We start from the raw sequence: 23,470 nt of genomic DNA, 5'->3' as shown, positions 1-23,470 counted from the left end.
TATCGCTCCCTCCCGGCCTTCCCTGCTGCAGAATTCCTTATGCGATTGCAGCTTACGTTTCCGCAAGGCTTTGTGCGTCAGACTGGCAGATGACTGGGGACACACGTTCTGGGAAAAAACTACAACTGAGGCTACGGGCGTTGTGCGTCCTACTTATAACATCCAGTGATGTCGGCCGTCGGAGGAGGTCCTCGAGGGCGGGGTATGGACGTCATCGACGCAGGACGCAGAAGATTTTCCGAAGCAGCACAGCTGTGGTGATTACTGTCATAGATATGGAATACGTCGTCGGACCATCCCATCGAAAGAACGTTACCATGTAAGAGAGTGACTTGTTCTTCTTTACTATACATAAGGACAAGATGGTTTTACATACTCACCCTAGGTTCTTGCCTAAATTCATCTCCAAATTCCATGTAAACCAGTGTATTGAGTTACCAGCTTTCTTCCAGGAACCCAAAAGCTCTGCTGAGGTAAAACTCCACACACTAGATGTGAAGAGAGTGGTCCTCTACTACGAAGACGAGACCAGACCGCTAAGAAAGACAGATCAACTGTTTGTCTCCATAGCGCCAGGCAGAGAAGGAGATCGCATCTCTAAGAATGCCATCTCTAGGTGGATAGTCGGATGTATCCAACTGTGCTATGCCCTATCAGATAAGACACTGCCTTTTACGCCAATGGCCCACTCCACAAGTGGTACTGGAGCCACTCTGGCTTTCATTGCAAATGTCCCTTTAGACAGTATTTGCAAAGCAGCTACATGGAGCTCAATGCATACTTTCACTCAGCACTACTGCGTTGACACTCATTCCAAGACAGATACACAAGTGGGACAAGCGGTTCTAAGACATTTATTCGCTCATGAACCTTCTCACATCCCACCTCCTTCTTCCACTGCTCGCTAATCTATGCACAGCATGTGATCTAAGCAGATTCCACAAGTCTCAGAAGGGATACATTACTCACAGTAATCATATTTCCGATGCTTGTATCTGCTTAGATTCATATGCGACCCACCCTTCCTCCCCTCAGAGGGAAGGCGCATGGATGCTTGTGAGCTTGTCTGTTACGTATCTGCTTCGATACAACTATACTCACGCTACACCTTATGCTAACTCATGTCAGAAAAATAACAATCTGAGGGACCTCGACGCGTGAGGGATCATGGGTTCAATGGACATCACACTAGGGATAGTATTACTGGCACGCCCTATTGACGTCCCTTTTCGAAAACAACTATAATACTCCGCAGCTTCCACTAGATGTCGGCCTATGCACAGCATATGAATCTAAGCAGATACAAGCATCAGAAATACGATTACAGTGAGTAATGTATCCCATATATGGGGTGTGGTGTTTGGGAATTGACAAAAAATTTAAGGGAATTGGGGATTGAGTTTTTTTCATTATAAGAATTGCGGGGAAAAACCCTGCAAAATGTCAACCCGCGATGAAATGACATGGTACCGGGTTATCCATCCAGAGGTCAAGACACTCAGCCTTCACGCATGGTTTCTGAAAGGCTGAGATACAGGGAGGTGGGACCTCCCGGATGATACAATGGCGATTTTGGTTTTGGCCAGAAGGCCAGTAGCAAAGTCCTTGTACCGTTGCTGTTGGAACAAATTCTGCAGCTGGTGCAAGGACAAGAATGTAGACCCTTTACTATGCAAAATAACAGAAGTGTTACTTTTTCTACCATACTTGGCCAATCTGCGGCTCCAGGTTGGAACAATTAAAGGATGTTTGGCAGCGCTATCCATCTTTAAGTGCTCGTCAGAGGAATCTTCTTATTTCAAGATCCCACTGGTAAGACAATTTCTAAAGGGACTCACCAGTGTGTTCCCCCATCTCTTTTCAAGGTTCCAGTTTGGGACCTTAATCTGGTATTCAAATTACTTGTGTGCACCTTTTGAACCCCTACATTCATGTCCGTTAAGGTTGCTAACATTTAAAACCATTCTATTGGTTGCATTAACTTCAGCCCGAAGAGTGAGTGAATTGCAGGTATGATCATCCAAGCCACCCTTTACTATTTTCCACAAGGATAAGTTTGTTCTGAGGGTTAAGCCTTCATTTGTACCTAAAATTATTTCGGATTTTCATGTAGGACAGAACATTTTATTGCCCACTTTCTATCCTTCACCTCATCCTGGCAGGAGGAGAGATTACACAGATTGGATCCTTGTAGAACTTTAAGCTTCTACATCCCTATATCATCCAAACTTATTTTTATAGGCTATACATGTCACAAACTGGATCAGGCTTTTATAAAGCAGGCCTTATCCAGATAGATCCTTCTGGCAATTTTAGAATGCTATAGACTGGCGGGGAAGGATCCTCCAGAAGGCTTAAGGGCCCATTCCACCAGGGGCATGGCTACCTCTACGGCTCTGCAAAAAGATGTCCCGATCAAGAACATTTGTGAGGCAGCTATGTGTCTACTATACACACGTTCTCGAAGCATTACTGCCTGAGTCATCCCTCAGTCAGGATGAAAGCTTTGGGAAGGCTGTCCTCCATTCAGTTCATGGAAACCATTGATATGTAAATTCTTACTCACTCCACCAAAACAAACACTGCTTTGGGAGTCTATCAAAGATGAGGAATACGTGGGAGGACACAATCCATTCGAAGAACAAGTTACTTACCACTGGTAACGTTCTTTCAACTGGATATTCCTCGTATTACTCATCACCCTCCCAGCCTACCCAACAGTAGAATTTCCTGTGCTATTAGAGCTTTCGCTCATTCAAAGCTTAGTACAGTCAAAGCTGAAGTTATGCAGGTAGTTTCTACTGAAAGAAAAAAACAGATCTGAAGCCAACTGGCGCTGCGCGTGCTATATATACCTTCGATGACATCGCCCTCGACACAGAGGCCCTCGAGGGACATTGAGTCGACTGCATCGACGCACAGCGCCTTCTGCCGAAATTCTTTTTCCAAAGCAGCTCAAGCTGGATATCGAATATCAAAGATCAGTAATATGTTCGAGGAACATCCAGTTGAAAGAACGTTACCAGGGGTAAGTAACTTGTTCTTCTAAATCAAACTGTCATGCCCCTGCCGCACGTGAGTGCGCCAGGGTCTGACAGGCTCTGCGGGACCCGAAAGCTTAGAACCAGGAGAACAGGTAAGTGCATGTGTGTGTTTTGGTTTGGGGGAGGTGGGAACTTGGTCCTGAGAGATGGGGTTTGTGGGTGGGTGGGTGGGTGTGTGTGTGTTGGTGTGTATGTTGTGTTTTGGTTTGGTGGGTGGGGGGCCTCAGGAGAGGGAGGGGAACTCATTGTAAAGGTCTCGAGAGAAAGACTTATAAAATGCTGTTTTTCTGATCAAAAGAAAATTGGTCAATGTAAATCTGTCTTTTTCTCTTGAGACCTATAAATAAAAAAGTTTTTTTCACATAGAACCCATAACAGACCACTTTAGAGGTGTACAACATTACAGATGCATAAAGGAGCGCTTTTCAGTGGTAAAAGAACAGATATACAGTGGGCGGGGGTAGGCTACAGATGGGGATGGAGAAGGGGTACAGCTTTACCGGGTGGACGGGGTGGAGAGTGACGGGCAGCGTCTACTTTGTCAGGTAGCGCAAGGGCGACGTGATGGCCTAGGTATTGAGGAGGACTGGAAACAAAGCCTAACTGCAGTGATCCTCTCCGACCTGCCACGTCTTGGGGGGAAGAAACGGAGTACGGTTGGTGAGTGGTCGCCATACTTACGGGTGCCCCTATCTCCTCCATTGTAAAGTTTGTGACGAACTGTGATTTGTTGTAAACTACTTTGTTTTGGCAACACTTATTGCAAATGCCCTCCAAAAGATAGAAAATTACTCCTTTGACAGCCTTCTGGACTAATCTTCACATCCACAGGAACATTTCCCTAACTTTTCCCCAGCTTACAAAAGTACTTGTGAACTTTTGGGCACAAGGCCCCATTCAACTAAGGCTTGGACTTTACAAGTTAGGGTTTCTATTCCTGTGGACTGTTGGTGCAATTGTTAACTACGGACCTTCACTTTGGTTCCATGTAATAATCTCCCCGGAAAAATGTCTCCTGACAAAAAAGTCGCTGTTTTTTGCAGAGACATAATTACATTGCACATGCGGGGACACCCCTGCAATCCGTCTCCATACATAATGTCACCAATGGCTTTTCCCGGCGACATTATGTATGGGGGACATTATTACCTGATACCTTCACTTTCAGGTATTATGCAGGGTGAACTGTGAATGTATGTGTTTTATATTTTTAATATACTGTGATATCATTACTTGTTTGATTCATTTTCTATGGTGTGTTTTTGGCCCTTTGTTAGGGAGAATTCTCAAAAATGTGCTAATTCCCTCCACCTTAGAGACCCCCAGCAACTTTGATGGATTTTGAGATTTTTTTTAACTTGGAGAGTGTGAGACCCCTTTTCCCACTCTCTCATGTATTTTAATGTGATTTTATACACTGTTTCCTTTTGGTTATGGAGTCTAACCAACTCCATAAGGCATCATCTTTTACAATTGTGTCCCAAAACCCCTTCAGTGCAGTGGCACAGGGAAGTCTTTTAGATTTCCCAAGGTTTAAATAGCTTCTCTGGGATAAACTACTATTTCCCAGAGCAGTAAAGAGAAATTGACTTTACTAAGCATTGTACTTGCTAGACCCAGCATACCCTATCTTGCAATAGAGTGATGGAGGGGTTACTTGGTATCCCCTGTGTCTAAATGCTCATGTAACATTTTTTGTTACCCTTTCCTCAATTGACTGGCTGGTGGCAGTGGTTTCGTTTTGAACTACCTAGGTTTGCATTTACCGCGACCGCGGCACCAGTAAATTAACCGCGGGAGCCATCTTTTTCAAAATTGTGTCCAGCCATCTTTGCTAAAAGGTTGCCCAGTCTTCTTTTTTCACCAGGTCTTTATAGAAAGGTCCTTCTCGAGAGTTTCTCTGCGCGCCGAACCAGGTTTGGTCTCTTTGTTCGTTTCACCTTTGGCAGGGTTTCTGAGAGAACCCCCGCCTCTGGCTCCAGAGTGTCTGGGGTAGGCAGGAAGTGAGGAAGGTGCCGGAAACTCCCTGTGATTAGTCGCCTGGGAGACCCAAATGCACTCTGTGGTGATTGGCTGGCTGACTGTCCAGCAAGGACACCAACCCTGCTGGGTGAGTGACAGCTAGGCTAGAATGAATGGGAGAGAACTGAATAAAAGGCGAGTCTTTTGGCTTGGAAAGCAGTTGACTACTGGAAGAAGGGACCGAAGAAGAGCATGAAGAGGACGCCTGCTGCAACTCCTGGACCGTTGGTTTGCCCAGTGAAGCCCTGCTGCAGTGACTACTTGCCAGAGAAGCCCCTGCAAGGGCGACTTCTCCCTTTGAGTTGGTGGGATCATTCAACTCCAAAGTAAGCCCCCTGGACACCTCGCAGCTGGTTGAACTTCCTCAGAGTTGCTACAGGAACCGAATAGCGAGGGAGAGGGACACCAGATTGTGTTACATTTAAACTGGCCTAAAGCTTTTGGAAGATCCTCCGGACTCCCACGAAGCAGGACTGCCATGAAGCAGGACTGACCAAGCCTGAACCCCCTCAGCAGAGTGCGGGACCCCAGAAGCAAGAACAGTCCACCTTGACAGCCAGGAACCATGCTTATTGCTATTTGCTGTACCGCAAGGAGCTGAAATGCGAAACAGACACTGAAAGTAAAGTTTGCCGGTTGCCAGTTTTGACAGTGCCAGTGCAGGAGTCCCCCGACGTCCTCCCTCTTGTCCCCACGTCGGAGGCCCAGGAACAATGAGATCTGCAGAGCTGCATAGAAACAGAAGTCATCTGCTGCATCTTTTCTTCTTTACCAAGGTACTGTAAAACAAGTCTAAGAGGACTTACCTCTTACCGTGGAAGTGCTTGTAACCTCTGCAACTCATAAGTGTAATCAGCTTGTGGCCCTGCATTTGATTCTTCTTTTTATCAAATACTCCTAAGAACTTGTGCAAAGACTTTTCCATTACTTACCAGAAGTGCTTTATCCTTTCCAAGACTTTTGCCCATTGACTTTGGCTTAGCCTATTGAATTGAATGACTCTTCTAGTGAACTCTAAAAGTTTCTGCACTGCTTAAGAATATTTGTAATTTCATGTGTTCTAATAACCTTTTGCATTTTACCAATTTTTAAAGAGTATTCTGAATGCCAACAGTAAGGTATTAATGTCCCCAGCACCCTTTCGGTGTAGGTTGTGTCTGTGGGCCATCCCAAGAGGAACTTGTGTGATTCAGAATCTGAGTGTGCAGTATTGAAGTGTATTTGTGTCTTACTATTCTAGTGCTCCCTTCTAAAGAAGGCTTTATAACTGATTGATAAATAATTAACTGTTATGTAAGAAACCTTGAGTGTAAGAGTTTATTTGAATACCTGTAACTGTGAATCTTTGTGTAACTCCACTAAAGCTCACATTTCCCCTCTTGAGATGAGCCTGACTGCTCAACACGCTACCAAAACTTTGTAGTACAAGCTTATACCAAAGGTTGGGTTGCCTATACCTGTAGTCATAGTTGTTTGTAGTGTTCCCAGAGGGTACTGCATTCAAACGCTGCCTAACAGCCTTTAATAAATATAGTAGTTATATTATACTTGCCGTCATAGTGAAATCCTTACCTTCTTCATTGTGGAACCGATGAACTTAGTCACCTCTACTGAGACTTGGCCTTGACCACTCTCCACTGTGATGAATCCTGCAGAGTCATCACTGATTCCCCGGTGATTAACTCCTCCCACACTGTTCCCTCCAAAGGTCCTCCTTCAGCCATCCAGGCAAAGAAACCCAAACCAGGGACAACTGTCGCCTCTCCTTGGGGACCAACCTGCTGCACCAAGTTCTTCACTAAAAAGGTACTTAAGCCTATGTGCTTATCTTGGTCTTGCTGCATTACGCAGGTGTGCTTGGGGGTCTGTAGTTAAGCTGTTACTTGCACCTCCCACCCCCCCCTCCCCGGGCACCCTGAGTCCCACTGGGGTGAACAACCCTTTGGGCTCTAAATTGTCAAAACAAACGCATTTCTTGCAAACTTGAAGAAATCTACAGACTCTACTCTGCCTACTGCTTACCTGCCTCTTTCCTCCACAGCCCTTGGTCACTGGACCCCCAGTGCCTCCCCTGGACTCTGTGAGACTCATTTAGTGTAGGGTTGGACAGGGGTTAACTGAAGTTGCAACAGTTTTCTCTAACTTTTGTGTTGCTTTAAAGTGTGCCTTTTATTCTACCGTTATATTACTGTGTGAATAATACTTACTTGACTTATTTCTAAAGCCTTAGTGTATATTAAACAAATGACTATTTTTATATAACTGCTAGTGTGTCCGTGTTTACACAAATAGAATTTTTCCACTTTGTTTTTTCGGCTAACCCTGGTTATTCTCATTATAACCCTGATTACCTCATGTCGAACAAAAAAATTGCTGCTTTTTTCATTTCTGAAAAGCCTCTGTGCTGCAAAGCACCTTGGGGATATAGCTATCATTTTGGGAGAAGGGGGATGAGAAACCTGAAGGTATCTGACGTACAAATCATGGGTGTCTGTCATGCAGGTGGCCAGGACACGGCCATCGCTATTGGATCCTTTTCCTGTGGGTGGACCAGTGAGCGAGGATCACCGGGATGGGAGGTCCTCGGGGGTGGAAGTGGGACATCGACGGGTGAGATGCGGTATCCCCCTTCTTATCACATCCTTTCCCCATCCTACCCTACCCCGTAGGATATACAAACACTCTAGCCCCACCCCCTTTTCCAACTCTAACACTTTTGCACATCACGAAAGACTGACAAACACTAGAGCCATTTACCTGACATGTCTCAACACAAGGGTCCGGCAATTAACCAGAATCTCACACACCGGACAGCCTTTTCCCTTCCCCACATGGATAAAAGGTGGAGCACGAGCGCACCAGACGAGCAAGGCAGACCGCACGACGAGACAGCTATCCAGGCATAGCAGGAGAAAGACGGCGCGAACCGAGAGGGTGACGAGGAGAGAAAATACCTTGCCCTTTCCGACCAAGGCCCATGAGACCTCATCGGAAGGAATTGTAAGGCTGTGAACAATAGCCCAAGTGTGATGCAGCAGATGTCAACATTACACAGAGCGTGCCTACGCTCATAAGCAGGACAGAGGAAGACGCCTGCTACCGTGGTACCAGCCTTGACTCCGATGCCAATCGGTTCATCAAAGCCGGTGAGTCGAGGGGAGGACCGATAAAGAAACCGAACTGTGTTGAACAAAAGTAGCAAATGCCTGATTGCAGAATGTACAAAGAACTGTTGATATTAAAAAGGGGAAAGCCCGCTGCAGATGAACCAGGCACCACGTCGGTGCCCACTCGAGAAACTCTGGCTCATTACCCGATTGTTGAAACTATTATTACCGGAAGGCCTTGGGAAAGGCGAGAAGAGGGTCAAATTGGTCATACGGGGGTCATGTAAAATCCTATGTACAGTCGAAAGTATTTGACCGGCAGATGAGCGTGAATAAGGGAAGTGAATCCTGCATCGTAAAAATGAACTGAGATTGGCAAGAGGGAACCCAAAGGAGGGATGCCGATGGAAAGGTGCAGTGTCTAAAGTCCCATAGAACAGTATGTTGACAAGAGGGAACCCGGCAGAGGGTTGTCCACCTTGAACTGTTTGAAAAGACATTAAGATTTGAGAATAGCAGCAGAACAGATTGTGTTGAAAGCCATAGTGAACCCGACCCAGGGAGGCAAACAGTTGAGAGGGATTTGCTCCCTGAAGAAGGGGATCCAGGGGTGAGAACCTCACATCCCCAACAACATGTGAATACAGCTGAGAATTTTTTTTTGAATACAAGCCAAAGTGAACCCGATGAAGGGAGGCGGATAGTCAAGAGGGGTCTAAGTCCTGGAGGGGGAGCCAGGGGGAGAAGAATCCACACCTCAAGCGCAACACAAAAGGAAAACACATTTTTTGGTAGATTTTGAAACTATCGGGGCATTGGAAGCAGGAAAGCTAAACCTGGAAGGTCCTGATATCGTTAAGAACTATTTGGGATCTGAGCCCGGAAGAGGGAAATTCCTGAGGTGAAAAGTCATCACCCAAACTTACACATTGGGAGGAACTTTTGTTATTTTGTATACCTCAGGTCCTTGAAGGCAAGAGACTTTTTTCAGGACAAGCGACATGGCCATCGAACTGCCCTGATAACTGAAATCGGAACTATCCACTCGTGCTGGGAAAGCTTGAGCGTGTGCTGTGCGCCAGAGTCCCGCCTTGTCCTGTGCTCAAAACATGGGGAAGGGAAGACAACTACCGCATCCTGACATATTGGGGGGGGGGAGACCCCTCGAGAGAGAATTCCCCGACAGAGACCCCGACCGCCCCCCACCACCCCACTGTCATCTTGGTGTAACGGCTGCCCTTGCTGTGCTTCTGGTGTTCTTGTAAGTGCATTTGCCAGTTTATGGAGGTTTTCCTTGATTGCTGATACGGAGTGTCCTATAGACTACAGGGAATACTTCCCTTTGATCTAGGCTCTCTCTCATCTTACTCTGGTGCTATGTCGGCCCACTGTGTTCTGTTTACGCTAACTTTTTGTCATCACTCTCACCTTGAGATCAGGCCTTAGAAGCCAGTCTGCCCATGAAGATCAATCTGAACTACCAACTACAGAATGCTTTGCGAACTGCAGGAACCACGTGCCTTTGGAGTCCATCCATCAGCGCAAATATACTCCTCCCTCTGCAAACTCTCGGGAGGAACTGCAAGCGCCTAACGCAAACCACGATTTTAGGGGCAATACCCAGTATATCTTGAAGATTGACGACCAGATGAGTCCGGCCTGTGTTCAAAATGTGCGAATTGGCAAACTTAGAGTTAAAGGCCCGGGGGGTTTCTTAGTTCTAAGAAGAAATCTGTTGACCTGAAAACCCCTCGACCTAACTCTGTTTTCTCTCCAATTGCCTGCCAGCGATTTATGGACCACTACTTTGTGAAATCAATTGGAACAAGTACGGAAATAAAATCTGTTATCAGTAAAAGGGATTGCTATGCTTCATCATGAAGGAACAAAGTGCCATACTGGGTCAGAAACTGGAAATTCCTTAGGGAACTAGTTGTACTCTTAGGTGAGACGCACATAACCTCATATATAGAGTCAGGAATAGGAGAGCTCAGTTTTGGAAATAGTAACAAGCGCCATTCAACGCAAGCTTTTAAGGAGAGGACTCCTAACTCAAATCTATTAGCCGCTAAAGGGATCGCATTAGGGACCCTCAATACCTTACGACACAACTTGGCCTCAATCAGATCCAGTAATTTAAAAATAGGCTCGCCATATAATTCAAGACCATTTATAATTTTCGGAACGATTATACTTGCATAGAATATTAGTGCAGGTTTTAGGGGGAATCAGCCGAATTTTAGATAAATCTTAATTTGCTCTGAAGCAGAGATGCTTTTTGTAACAGAATCTCACGAATATTCTTTAAGCCCGACTGGGCACTAAAGTGAAAGCCCAAGTAGGTAAAACTGGAACTCGTCTTAATCACTGCGTTTTCCAGTCCAAGGTGGACTACATTTTTTTGTCTTCCCCGTTGTGAAGGCCAGAATCCTGGTTTTACTGGGATTTATTAGAAGCCCGTTCTCTTTGGGATATTTAGAAGACCAACCTTGGATTTATTTTTACATGGGCCCACTTCAGGTGCAGTTAAATCTGCTTGGACAAGGCAGTCGGCCGCATCAGACAAATATTGATTAAATAGCCATGGGGCCAAGACACAAAGGCTGTCTTAGTCCCACATAAGAGCGGATTCTGCTAGATAAACCACCTTTTTTGTTTCAACTGATCTGAACGTCAGAGTTGTCATAGAGGCACATCACAAGGTGCAAAGGGCCGTTCGGCATGCCTAAGCCTGCTAATTCGGCCCAGAGTCTATTCTGGTCAACACGGTCGATAGCTGCAGAAAGATCTATTAAGGCAAAGTAAGTACAGCGGCAGGGTCATACCAGGCCGATTCTTGGATAGTTTTCAGAGTTAAGCCGTTAATATTCATTGATTGACCTTTACGAAAACCGGTCTGAAATGCATTCAACCTATGCATAGAGTTGACCCATTTCTCCAAGTGAATAAATAATAGAGAAGAAAAGATCTTATCTGCATCAATTAGCGTGATTGGTCGGTAGTTTTTAGGCTAAGACCTGCTACCTCTTAAATATGGGTACGACGTGAGCAGTGCTCCAAGAATCTGGCATCACTCCAGTGTTAAGGCTACTCCCAAATTGCAAAAATAGCACATTAGCCCAGTTGAGGGGGTCGGCCATGAAGGTGTTATTAGTAGGGCTGTTAGGTCCCGGAGCTCATGACTTCTGACATTTCTTTAATATGTTGTAAATTATTTCTGTGTCAAATTCGAGCAATCAGGTATGACCAGATTTAACAGCACATATTGACAAATCATTGCCATAATTCACAAGGGCAGTTTCATATAGGTCCTGGACAAACCAGATTCACTGATGTTCAGGGACTGCATTTAATTGAGAGGTGGTAGAAATAGGATCTTGGTTATTAATTAAGGACCAAAACAAGCCCAGATTGGAATTAATCAAGATTTGGAGCATGGTTTCAGTGTCGTACTGCATCATTAGCGTTCTCTTACTTACTTACAAGAATTCTCATATTTTTGCTGGATTTTCTTAGCAGAATTCAATTTTGTCACGAGATCCTGGGGTGAGGCCTTAAGTTGCCTAATCTCTTTTCTCATAATAGATTTTGCTATAGCCAACTCTTCATTATAAATGAGAGGTTTATGTAATTTTCATAGGTCTGAATTTAGTGTTTGATCTAACTCGGTTAACCATTTCAGACATGGAGTCATCAAACCTATTCACATTACAAACCTTAATTTTCCACTCTAACGAAGTTGTTGGCATAATTGAGGGCAGTTCCTGATTCAAAATTGCAGTGTTAGAGTCAAACCATCGACTAGCATTGCCTGTAGCAGTAGTTCTTAAATGAGACACATTTGTTCGTTCCCTGGTGATTATTACAATATTAAATGCAGATTTGCCATGATCACTCCATTCCTGTGCACAGTGAAAGAGGTACAACAGATCAACAAATAATCAACAAAAATGTAGTCTAAAATCGAAGAGCTATCACCTCTAAACCACGTTTGTTTATTGGCTGCCTTACCAAAGTCCATCCCATTCAATGGATGAAGCACCAACGCCTCTAGAACCATGCACCAGCTTCTTCCCGCTTGGGATTTTAAAATTCTGGGTGAACATATCGGACGATAATTCAATCAGATAATTTCCCATATCCTGTAGAGCACAGTTCACATTTAAATCCCCTGCGACCATTACACTGCCATCAGGGTTACTGGTTGATTGGGTCTTTATCCCCATAGGGATACTCAGGAAGACAAGGTAGCTAGAACAGTGGAATCTACCACAAGCCATTCTATTTCTGCCCATAATGAATGTCTGGCAGAGTCAAGCCATATAGGACAGAAACTTATATAAGTTGGGCTAAGACAAACCTAGCTTGACTTGGGTCAGAGCGACTTTTAAATCCATGGGTTGAAGTATATAATTGTGTATAATTTTTATACTAATTGATGTAAAAGTTGTTATATGGATTTGTAACACTTTCTATTTTTGAAGTACAGTGTGTAATATCTTTGTAGAATATCTTTGTTTTTATTCATTGTATAATAGAATTGAGTTTAATTTTGTAAAAATTTGATACCATTGGAAAGAGCTATGAACCGTGAACCAGACATGTGAAGTAATTCTATCCAGATATTCTCATCGGATAAAGACATATTGATCTTAGATTGGATCACTACGTCCTATCTTTTTCACTCTTATTCATCAATGAGACACCTAGCCCATGAGCATAAAAGACTGTTTGTACAGTTCACGAACCGGTAATATAGGACACTTTTGATGAGGCAAATTTTACTTGGGCGAAATGCATTAACTGAAATCAATAGTGGCTGCAGATTTTGTAATTTTTCTACTGAAACTATTAAACATTTGCTGCTAAATTGTGAGGCTTTAACCAATCATATGATGAAGTTTATGGGGAGAGTCCGGGTGTACTATTCCAGGTTGGCAGATTCCTTTTTATGGATGAGATGTTTAAATATTCAGAATGCCCTGGAAGGTCTTGCGGTCTCTGCTTTTATTAAGAGTATGAATTTGATGTTATTTTATCAGGCTTGGGCTCATTTTCCTTTTAGTGTTTTTAACTGTGTTCAAATGTAAATTTCTATTGCCTGTGTGTTTTCTTTATTTTTTTGTCAAATGTAATATTTTGTTTCGGATTTGATGCTTTGTTTTTGTATTCTGTTTTGTAAAGGTTTGTTCTAAAACATATACAAATAAAAAAGAAATATGTATTGTATTATTTTTTGTAACCTTTAATTGTTTAAAATTTGGCTTAGTGTGTCAGTGTAGTAATTAGTTTTGTAGTTACCTTTGTGGTTCCTTTTTGTAAGCTTTAAGTGTTCTGCACAGCAGTGCCACTTCACTCCTTAGTTTAGCCTAACTGCTCAGCATTGGTACCCGTGGGAGAGTGGTTAAGTTGTGGTAGCTCTGTTCCCCAGGTTTGGCTTCTTTAAGTCATACCCGCAGTACTGGCTAAGAAAAACCCTTCCAACAGCCCTCAATAAGGGACCTTTGGAAAGTCCTCCTAACGCTCCCCTCTTGCATAGCTTATCAGTAATTACGATTTGCATTAGTAATTGGCACATTTTACACTAACTGATCAAGCTAAATTAAACTGTGACTACTGATTTCACCTCAACAATTCAGGGAAAACCCATTCTGCCTAAACCTATTTCAGTTCATGTCCATCTCACCCAAAATGCACACATAGTCTCATTACTTTGTTTTCCAAATTTCAGCAAGTTTAAACACAATCATCTTAACAGTGAAAAATAAAATCTAAATATTTAAATAACAAACGGTAAGTGGGAATAAGGTATTAAAAAGAGGAAAACGCGAAGTAATTGAACACAAACGGTGGAGTGAAGCAGAGAGGTTAGTAGGACAGTGTGCACCAGCTAGGCTTCCCCAGTGTAGCTTTTAAGACTTAATTGTTCATTCGAGCCATTTACTGTGTTTGCCAGGAAAGGCACCTTCGGCTATGAAATCCTGACTCTCGTATCTTTCTCCACCTTAGGCCCGAGTTGAAGCCGATTGATAAGGAGTCAGAGGTTCTGATGAGGTAAGACTTGAGGGCTATTGTTGGGATTACTTCTCTGTTGTGGAACTTTTCAACTCTCTGCTCGCCTTTATTTCCTCCACCTGCTTAAAATAATTAGTATTGTACTTGATCTGTAGTTAGTTTTGTTTAATCTGCCGACATCCTCTAACTTTATTATTTTGTTCTCGATCATTGGCTGGATCGTTCTTCCACGTTGATGTTTTTACTTTTTTTTGCTTTGTTTGTGCCGGTCAAATGTAACATTTAACTTTTTCTTCAGGTTTCCCGACGGGTTTGAGAAATTTTCTCCTCCAATTCTGCAGCTGGATGAAGTGGATTTTTCCTATGGCCCCAATCAACAAGTCTTCAAGAAACTTACAGTTTCGGCTGACCTAGATTCCCGCATCTGTGTGGTAGGTGGAGTTATCCTTCTGTGTGGCTGAAGTTAGTAAACACCCTTTAAAGTAGGTCTAAGGAAAAGTGATACAATGATCCTTTCATAGAATTCTTGACTGTGCAAAGAGGATAAGTATTTGGGTTCTAGTGGAAAGCTGATCTCCAAAATCAAGATATCTGGATTGAATAATATACTAATAACGTCTGGTTTATATGTTTAGACTAATAAACCCTTCTGGGACAGAGGAGACCTGTATCCTAAATTAACTTAATGTAAATATTTGTTTATTGTAATTTCATTGCTTATTTTGCCAACACCATACATTTTAACAAACCCAGTTCACAAACAAAGGAGTTGTTAGTAGATGCTCCAATTTATTAATTTTTCTAAGCAGAACACTTTGCATTTATCAAACAGTTTTTGAAGAAAACGCTTTATTTTACTGTTTGAAACTCCAATGGTGTGCATAGTCTGCCATCCAGTGGCTCGTCTGGAGAGGTTCACTTTGCAAGACATTTTGCACTAGGTGCCTGCATGGGCAGATCATTAGTAGGAACCCTGTTTTATGTATAAGCCCTTCCCACAGTAAACGTTATTGGAAGATGTTAGGGAGATTTTCCGGTTCTAGGTCATTTGGTCGAAAATAAATGGTCGACAGGACAATTGGTCGACACCAAAAGGTCGACAGGACAATTGGTCAAATTCTTTTTTGTTTTTTCACTTTTTTTTTACCAACCCCCCTTTTTTTGCTAAAAAACCCTTTTTTCCCTAAACGAAAACCTAATATATATATATATATATATATATATATATATAACAATTCGACCAATTGTCCTGTTGACCATTTGTCTGTCGACCATTTGACCGGTCACCAGATTTTCCATAAGCCCTTGTGTCTATAACCTGACTATTTCACCATCCTTTGTTTACAGGGTATTTCCTTTTGACTGCTGAATCTCCAAGTAATAGAATGATTGAGCAGTCAATGCATCTCTCCCGAAGATGCAGTTTGATTTAAAGGTGCTTTAAACACTTTTGATAAATATGCAATAAGGGAGGGCTCACACGATATATCTGTAAAAATATAATCTTTACAATAAGGTGGTGTGCATAGGAAATAGACTACAAAACGGTTCAGGTAAGTCCAAGTTAAATAACGTTTTTGAATTAATAGAAACACAGAATAGTGATTGTTAGAGGGTTTTTCAGTCTCTACCTGAGGTAGGTCTTGGAGAAACCAGCGATGGGCAACAGGATTGTCTCAACCAGAGATAATCCTGCACTTTTGATTACCTCCACTTCTTCATCCTCCCCGTCCCCTTTGCACTTCTCCCCTTCCCTGCGCTTGTGCGAAATGAATGACACAAGGCCTAGTAAGTTTGTTTTGGCATCCCTCTGTTTCCCCCTCCTTGTCTTATCGCGCCTAGAAACACTTCTGTACATGCACATTATAAATGCCATATCATATAATTGTCATAGAGTTGACCACTCTCTTGATGGTAGCCGGGCTGAGTGAGGAGTTCAGAATGAACTAAGGTGAGAGAAGGTGCAGATGAATAGTGCATTCAGCAAAATGATCAATAAAAGGCGCCACCCAGGTAAGTACACAATATTCTCATTTGTTACACTAAGATACACTTATATATATATATTTTTTTTTTGTAGCTCTACTTAGATCACATGCTCTGCATAGTCGTACTTCTAGTGGTGGTCGCAGAATATTACAAGATTTGTTTTTTCGAAACTCGAAAAACAGACATCCACAGGGCCTCTTAGTAATACTATCCCTAGTGTGACGTGTACTGTACCCATGGTCCTTCACGCTTTGAGGTCCCTCGGATTGTTTTTTTTTCTGCCATCGAAGTCGGTCGCAAATGCAGAGTTCTCTTCCAGGCTAATGCCTTTTTAATTAGTTGTAATTGTAGACTTTCTTTCCTTTATTGTTCACTTTGCCACACGGTCAACAGACTGCTCGACTGCTTTCGACGAGCAACCTCATTGTTGACGACTGACTGATCGACCAGATGCAGCCTACTCGGGCCTCTTCAGACTTTGGCCCATTACAGTAGGGAGAGAGGGGGCGGAGGGTTCTTCATGCTGCCCTCCTTTATAGAATGCATATTCTGTCATCCCTTAACCCTTTTTCTCGCCAATCTGCCCTTGTTAAGATAATGGACAAATCTCCCTTTAAATTTTCCCCTACCTGCCACTGAAAATTCCTGTGGAAGGATATACACCGAGTGTGCAATTACCGTCTCCTGAAGGGATCACCCCGAAAGTTTGTAAATCCTTTAAACTTTTTCAACCGAAAACCTTAAAGGATCGGCAGACCAAACGCTGGGCTGCTCTGATCATTCAGGCCTCGGCCTCCATCAATGTGACGGAAGACTCCAGCGAGAGCACTAGCAGGGTCATGCCGAAGGTGGGCAGGGTTAGTCGGAACCCATGGCGGGCCCTCGACTCCAAGAAGCAGGCCAGCGGCTCTGTGATGGAGAAGACACCCGGCGGCCAGGACAAACTCAAGCACAAAGACACTAAAAACATACCCACGGTCAACTCTCGACGGTACCGTTGAGTCCCGAAGCGCATGCAGTGACCAAGGAGAGAGCCTCAGGTTCTTCACTGTCCTCTGGGCTATCGCGTATGCTTTCACCTCACGACAGAACTCCAAAAATGAAACTAAAAGTTGGTTCGGACACTGCACATAAATGCTCCTCCTTTTTCCCGCCGAACAACATGCAGCGAAAGGCATTTCGGCATCCCCCAAGAAAACGGCGAAAATGTCAATGCCCTTGGCCTCGGGGAAAAAAACACACAGGCTGCATTTTCCCCTCCTTTAGACTCACTCTCAGGGGCTATCCACCACAAAGATCAAATTCCCTCCCAGGCCACCCCTAGCATGTCAGCCTTCTCACCTTCATGCGACTATACACCTGAACAGTTCAATAAAATCTTGAGGATGTCACGATTTGTAGACTTTATGGACGGACACCCAGACCAACTGTCAACCCTTAAGGGATACCTCACAGCCAGGGGCCTCAGCACAGCAGCCCCCTGTCAAAGTCTTTTCTTGAGCCACAGCCTAGCACCTTTGCTCTAGGCATCCTGGCCTCGACATACCAAGATCCCTCTCAGGACTTGTTACACGACCCAGGGTCTCAAGGGCACCTTTATAGTCAAGACCAAGACCTATTTTATGACGACAACATTTACGTGATCCAGTTGCCAGACCACCAGGACCAGCCGGTAGCAGATTCACCTGTTGACAACCAACTACAGTACAATGAATTGCTACTAAATGCGGCAAAGCACTTTAATATTGACACTCAGGAGGCACAGGTTGACAAGGACTTTGTGGAAGACATTCTGGGGGACAAGAGGTCCGCCACCCAGTTTATTCTGCTACTGCCGTCTGTCCAGAGACTCATCCAGCCATACCTACTGGCACCTAGTCTCACGTGCTGTCAACCCCAGAATGGAGAAACTATTCAGACCTGCGTCCACTGATCCCCTGTATATTAGGGGTCAGCTTAAACCAGATTCCTTAGTGGTCACCACCACCAGAAAGAGGGCAGGCACTCCCCTGGAGTAGGCAGAGGCCCCGCCAGACAAGGAAAGCAAAAAGATATATTCTTTCGGGAGAAAAGTCACCGCCTCTGCAGCATACCAGACAAGAATCGTCAACAACACTATGCTTTTAGCTAGTTATGGCTGCCACAAATGGGATGAACTGGAACGCCAGATTGAAGCCTTCCCAGAACCCCTAAAGGCTCAATTGTTAAAAACTATCTCAGAAGGCAAGCATATAACAAACTGCATCCTAAAGAATAACCTTGATGCAGCAGATAATGCAGGACGCATTTTAGCAGAGTGTACGTTAAGCTCATCAAGAGCAACGCCTGGCTCAGACTATCTGGGTTTTAGCTAGAGACTCAGGCAACCCTCTTAAATATGACGGTGGAGCCAAATGTGTTATTCGTGAAGGCCGTAGAAGACGCCCTAAGGGTGCTAAGGAGGAATACGACACTCTTAAATCCCTTGGGCAGTTGAAAAACAAGCCCTATGTTCAACTGGGCTCCTCAAACCCTAGGATACCTCGAGGTCAGGGTGCTCAACGTTCCTCAGGCTACACTCAGGGCGGGCAGTCCTCGTCTTGGGGCCAATTGCAAGGTCAAGGTTCATCTTCCAAGAGGAAATCAAAGGGGCAGAACCTCACCTGGGAGAGGCTCCACCCCTCCCAAACAATGACACTGATTCAGGTCCCCTCCCATGCCACTCCAGTAGCAGGCCGAATTAAACACTTCACCCACGCATGGGATGGGATAACATCGGACAATTGGGTGTTGGCCACTGTGACAGGTAGGTATTGTATCGAGTTGGTACAAAAACCACCCTAGCGCCCGCCAAGAAACAAGAAAATGTCAACAGAAGAAAGAAGTATATTCTTTTGGAAGAAGTAAAGGCACTGCTGGCGAAGGATGCCATAGAGATCACCCCAGTAAACCAGGTAAACAAGGGTATTTATTCAACACAGTTCCTTGTGCCAAAGAAAGACCTTTCCATGCGCCTAGTATCGGATCTGTGCCCTGTGACCAAATATGGCAAACCACAAAAGTTCCAAGAGATAATTCCACTCCTAAAACGGGGTAACTACATGGCAACATTGGATATGAAAGATGCATATGTTAATATTTCAATGCTCCTGCGACCACAGAAAATATCTGCATTTCATGATGGCGGGAGTACACTGCCAGTTCAACGTACTCTCATTCGGCATCGCCTCAGCACCAAGAGTATTCCCAAAGGTGCTTGCAGTAGTGGCAGCACACCTGCGCAGAAGCTCCATCCCAGTATACCCTTATCTGGGCGACTGACTAATTACTGGGAATCTCTTCAGATTTGCAGACAAAATATGCAAAAGCCAATAGACCTTTTCAATATGGGCTTCTCCAACGAAAAGAAATCTAGTCTAGTCCTCAGCCAAACAAAACAATTTCTAGGGGCTATCTTAAAAACAAAAGAGGAACTGGCTTTCCCCTCAACCGAGAGAGTACAAAACATGCTGTTACAAGTACATCACTACAAGGTTGGTCTCCAGATAGCGGTACGCTAAGCAATGCGCTTGCTCGGGATGGTAGCCTGATACATTCACTTGGTTCCACACGCGCGCCTGCGCATGCATCCAATGCAGGAATGGTTAGCAAAAGCATGGTCTCAGGCAAGCAGTCGGTGACGATCTAGTGGTTGTTTCGCTAACCTTGGTGCATGCTCTTCGTTGGTGGTCCAGGGACAACCTACTAAAGGGAAAACCCTTTTGAGTTCCACCAGCACTAGCGATCCTGACTACAGACGCCTCGCTTGCCGATTGGTGGGCTCTCTTCCTCCACCACACAGCCCTCTGCCAGTGGACATGCGCCACAACACAAAGACATATCCACTTCCTGGAACTGTTGGCAGTCCTCAAGGCTCTTCAAGCCTTTCAGCTACATCTCACATATCAAACAGTGCAAGTCCTCACAGACCGCACCACTGCTATGTTCTACCTAAACCAGCAAGGAGGCACACACTCACTCGGTCTGTCCAAGCTATCCCAAAAAATATGGAAGTGGGCACTCAAGCAGAACATGTTCCAGATGAACTCAATTCTCTGGCAGACACTCTAAACAGATACCCTCTACCAGAAGAACACTCGTGGCAACTCGACAGATATCCTAGACAGAATATTCTCAGTGGGGTCACCCCCCATTAGACTTGTTCGCCACAAGCCTAAACGCACAATGCCCAGACTTTGTGTCCAGGTTTCCCCAACTAGGGTCCAAGGGGAGAACGCCCTGTGGATGAACACTCCTGAGCAAAATAGTACACAAGATGCACCAGAAACAACTAACTGTAATCCTGGTTGCTCCTATGTGGGCGAGACAACCTTGGTTTCCACACCTGCTCAAACTGGCAATGCGCGACCCAATCAAGCTCCCATGATTGTACAACATGCTAACACAACACAAGGGAGCATCCCTCCACCCGCACCCTCAGTCTATGAACTTGGCAGCTTGACTCCTGAAGTCATAGTTTGTCCGCTTAAATCTTCCACAAAGGTGTATGGATATCCTAAAAGAGGCATGAAAACACAACACCAGACACTGCTATTTCAATAAGTGAGAGATTTGGATATGGTGCATGTCACAAACACTAAACCCAACAGAATGTTCTCCTGCTAACATTCTACACTACATGCTTTACGTACTAGACTCCTGCCTAGTATTTAATTCTATCAAAGTGCATCTGGCGGCCCTGTCAGTTTACACCACTTCACAGAACAAGTTATCCTGGTGGAAGGTTGAAGAGGCTATACCGCCCAATTTCCAACCATCCCCTGCGTTGGGATCTCGATATTGTGCTCTCCAAACCCATGGGTGTTAGGGAGAATTCTCATTTCTGTGCTAATTACCTTCAACCTTAAAGACCCCCAGCTCTTTTGCTGGACTTTAGGACTGTGAGTGAGCCCTTTTCCTCACTCTCTCATGTGTTTTGACCTGATTTGGATTATGCGTTTCCTTTTTTTTTTTGCAGTCTGACAAACTCCATAGGCATCTACTTTTTGTATGGTGACACACAGCACCTTCGGTGAAGTGTCAAAGAGAAATCCCTTAAATTTCTCACAAGGTTTAAATATCTTTTCTTGGGTGAACTACAGTTTCCAAGAATAGTAAAGTGAAATTGACTTTACTTACCTTTTCTCTTTTTAGGTCCAGCACCCACCATTTTATGTGGAGTGCTGGAGGGGGGGGGGGTTATTTAGTAAGCCCTTTTCCTACCTAGTCATGTAAAAGAAATACGTTACCTTCACTACTTTAAATGGCTGGTGGCAGTGGTTTAATTTTCCTACCATTGTGCTTTTCTACCGTAGGCTGAATCCTCAGCTGCAGTATAGCACCCATGGGTGACCATTTTGTCAAAATGGCCCCACTCTTCTTTTTTAGCCATTTTCTGTTTGTGAGGTCTTGGGTTTTACTGTGCGTGCCAAACCAGGTTTGAGCCCTTTGTTCGCTTTGCCTTTGGCAGGCTTCAATATTGAAACCCACCTCTGGCTCCAGTGTGTCTGGAAGGGCAGGAAGTGAGGGAGGGTCCCAAAACTCCCCTGTCCTTTGTCTTTAGGAATGCCTGAATGCACCCAGTCCTGATTGGCTGGCTGGCTGTCCTTGCAGGATAGCCACCCTGCTGTGTGAGCGACAACTAGGCTGTACATGAATGGGAGAAACCTGCATAATGGCAAGGGTTTTGGGAGTGAGGACAGAGTCGACCACTGGGAAGAACAACCTGTTAGGGAGAATTCTCAGAAATGTGCTTACTTCCCTTCACCTTGGAGACCCCCAGCAACTTTGCTGGATTTTGAGGACTTGTTTTTTTCCCTGGAGAGAGTGTGAGCCTTCCACCCCCCCCCCCTTCTCTCATGTATTTTGATGTGTTTTTTACTCTTCTGTTCTTTGATCATGGAGTTTTAGATAACCCCATAGGCATCATCGTTTCATTGTTGTGTCACACTGCACCTTTAGTGCAGTAGCACAGGGGTGTCCTTTGGACTCCCCAAGGTTTAAATACCTTCTCTGAGACTGACTACCGTCTCCCAGAGAATGTAAAGTTAAATTGACTTTACTAGTCTTTTTAAATTCATAGACCCAGCAAACACTATCTTCCTATAAAGTGCTGAAGGGGGTGCCTAGCATCCCCTATGTCTAAACACTCTAGTAACAGTCAAATGTTACCCTTTCCTATTGAAATGGCTGGTGGCAGTGGTTTTATAACTACCTACCATTATTTTGCCCGACTGCGAACACCGATAGCTAAAAATGGGGTCAGCCATGTTTTCCAATACCCCAAGACCCCTCTGTAAAAACAGACTCCGGTCATCTTTTTTCACCATTTCTTTGGAAAGCTCCTTCTTGGGTTTCTCTGCGCGCCAAACCAGGTTTGGTCCCTGTGTTTGTGAGCCTTTGGCGGGCTTCAGGACTGATGAGTGTCTGGGGTGGACATGAAGGCTTAGAAAAACAAAGGGTTAGAAAGACACTTCTTTTAGATAATGCAAAGGTTCAGTGTACCAGGAGGGTGCGTTCGATTCAATAGGCCAAAGTCAATAGTCTAGTGTTCTTGGATGGACAGCACAGTTCTGGTACAAATGTAAAAGTCTTTAGAAGTAGTTTTGACGATGAAGAAAGATATGCTGGCTCACAAGCTGATTAGACCTGTGAGTTGGGAAAGTTTCACGAACTTCGACCGCGAGAGTTGCTATCTCTCAACCAAATGGCACAGTACCTTAAAGTGGAGTAAAAAAATGCAGCTGAAGACGTTGGTTCCAGGCAGGTCCTGCAGGTCTCTGTTCCTGGGCCTCAGTCGTGGAGACAAGAGGGAGGACGTCGGGGGACTCCTGTGCTGCACGGGATTGTCGTCGAAGCAAACAAAATGGTGTCAATTCAGCTCAAGTAGCTGTGGCTTCCAAACACAAACTGGTATCCGTCCCCCTGGTTAATCTTAACCAGATCTGAGAATGGTATCCAGGCGTTTACTGAGTTGATTGGTCCCACCAACTCAAAGGAATAAACCGTCCTTGAAGGAGCTTCTCTGTCGAGGGAGTTTCAGGCAATTCGGACCTGCAGCAGGGCATCAACGGGCAAACCAACGTTCCAGGAGTTGCAGCAGCCGTCCTCTTCCAGCTCGTCTTCGGTTCTTTCGTTCCAGTGGTCGACTCTGCTTTCCAGTCCTGGAGACTCGCCTTTTAAACAGTTCTCTCCCATTCATTCCGGCCTAGCTGCCACTCACCCAGCAGGGTGGCTGTCCTTGCCAGACAGTCAGCTAGCCAATCACACCAGAGT

At 44.5% G+C, this 23,470-nt stretch overlaps 1 protein-coding gene across 1 annotated transcript in view; it reads left to right on the top strand.

Annotated features, from left to right (window-relative positions):
- ABCF3 (ATP binding cassette subfamily F member 3) overlaps nt 1–23,470 on the top strand; it is a 981,204-nt gene that overhangs the window by 569,065 nt on the left and 388,669 nt on the right. Inside the window, exons 15-16 of the mRNA XM_069618825.1 lie at nt 14,183–14,227; nt 14,487–14,619. Coding sequence (XP_069474926.1) covers nt 14,183–14,227; nt 14,487–14,619 — 178 coding nt within the window. The remainder of the gene's footprint in view (nt 1–14,182; nt 14,228–14,486; nt 14,620–23,470) is intronic.

The sequence above is a fragment of the Ambystoma mexicanum genome, chromosome 10 (genome assembly GCF_040938575.1).
Source record: "Ambystoma mexicanum isolate Mex_15411 chromosome 10, UKY_AmexF1_1, whole genome shotgun sequence".
In the NCBI taxonomy this organism is placed as follows: Eukaryota; Metazoa; Chordata; class Amphibia; order Caudata; family Ambystomatidae; genus Ambystoma; species Ambystoma mexicanum.
Note: the sequence above shows the minus strand (reverse complement) of the source record. Positions and strands in the feature narration are given on the sequence as shown.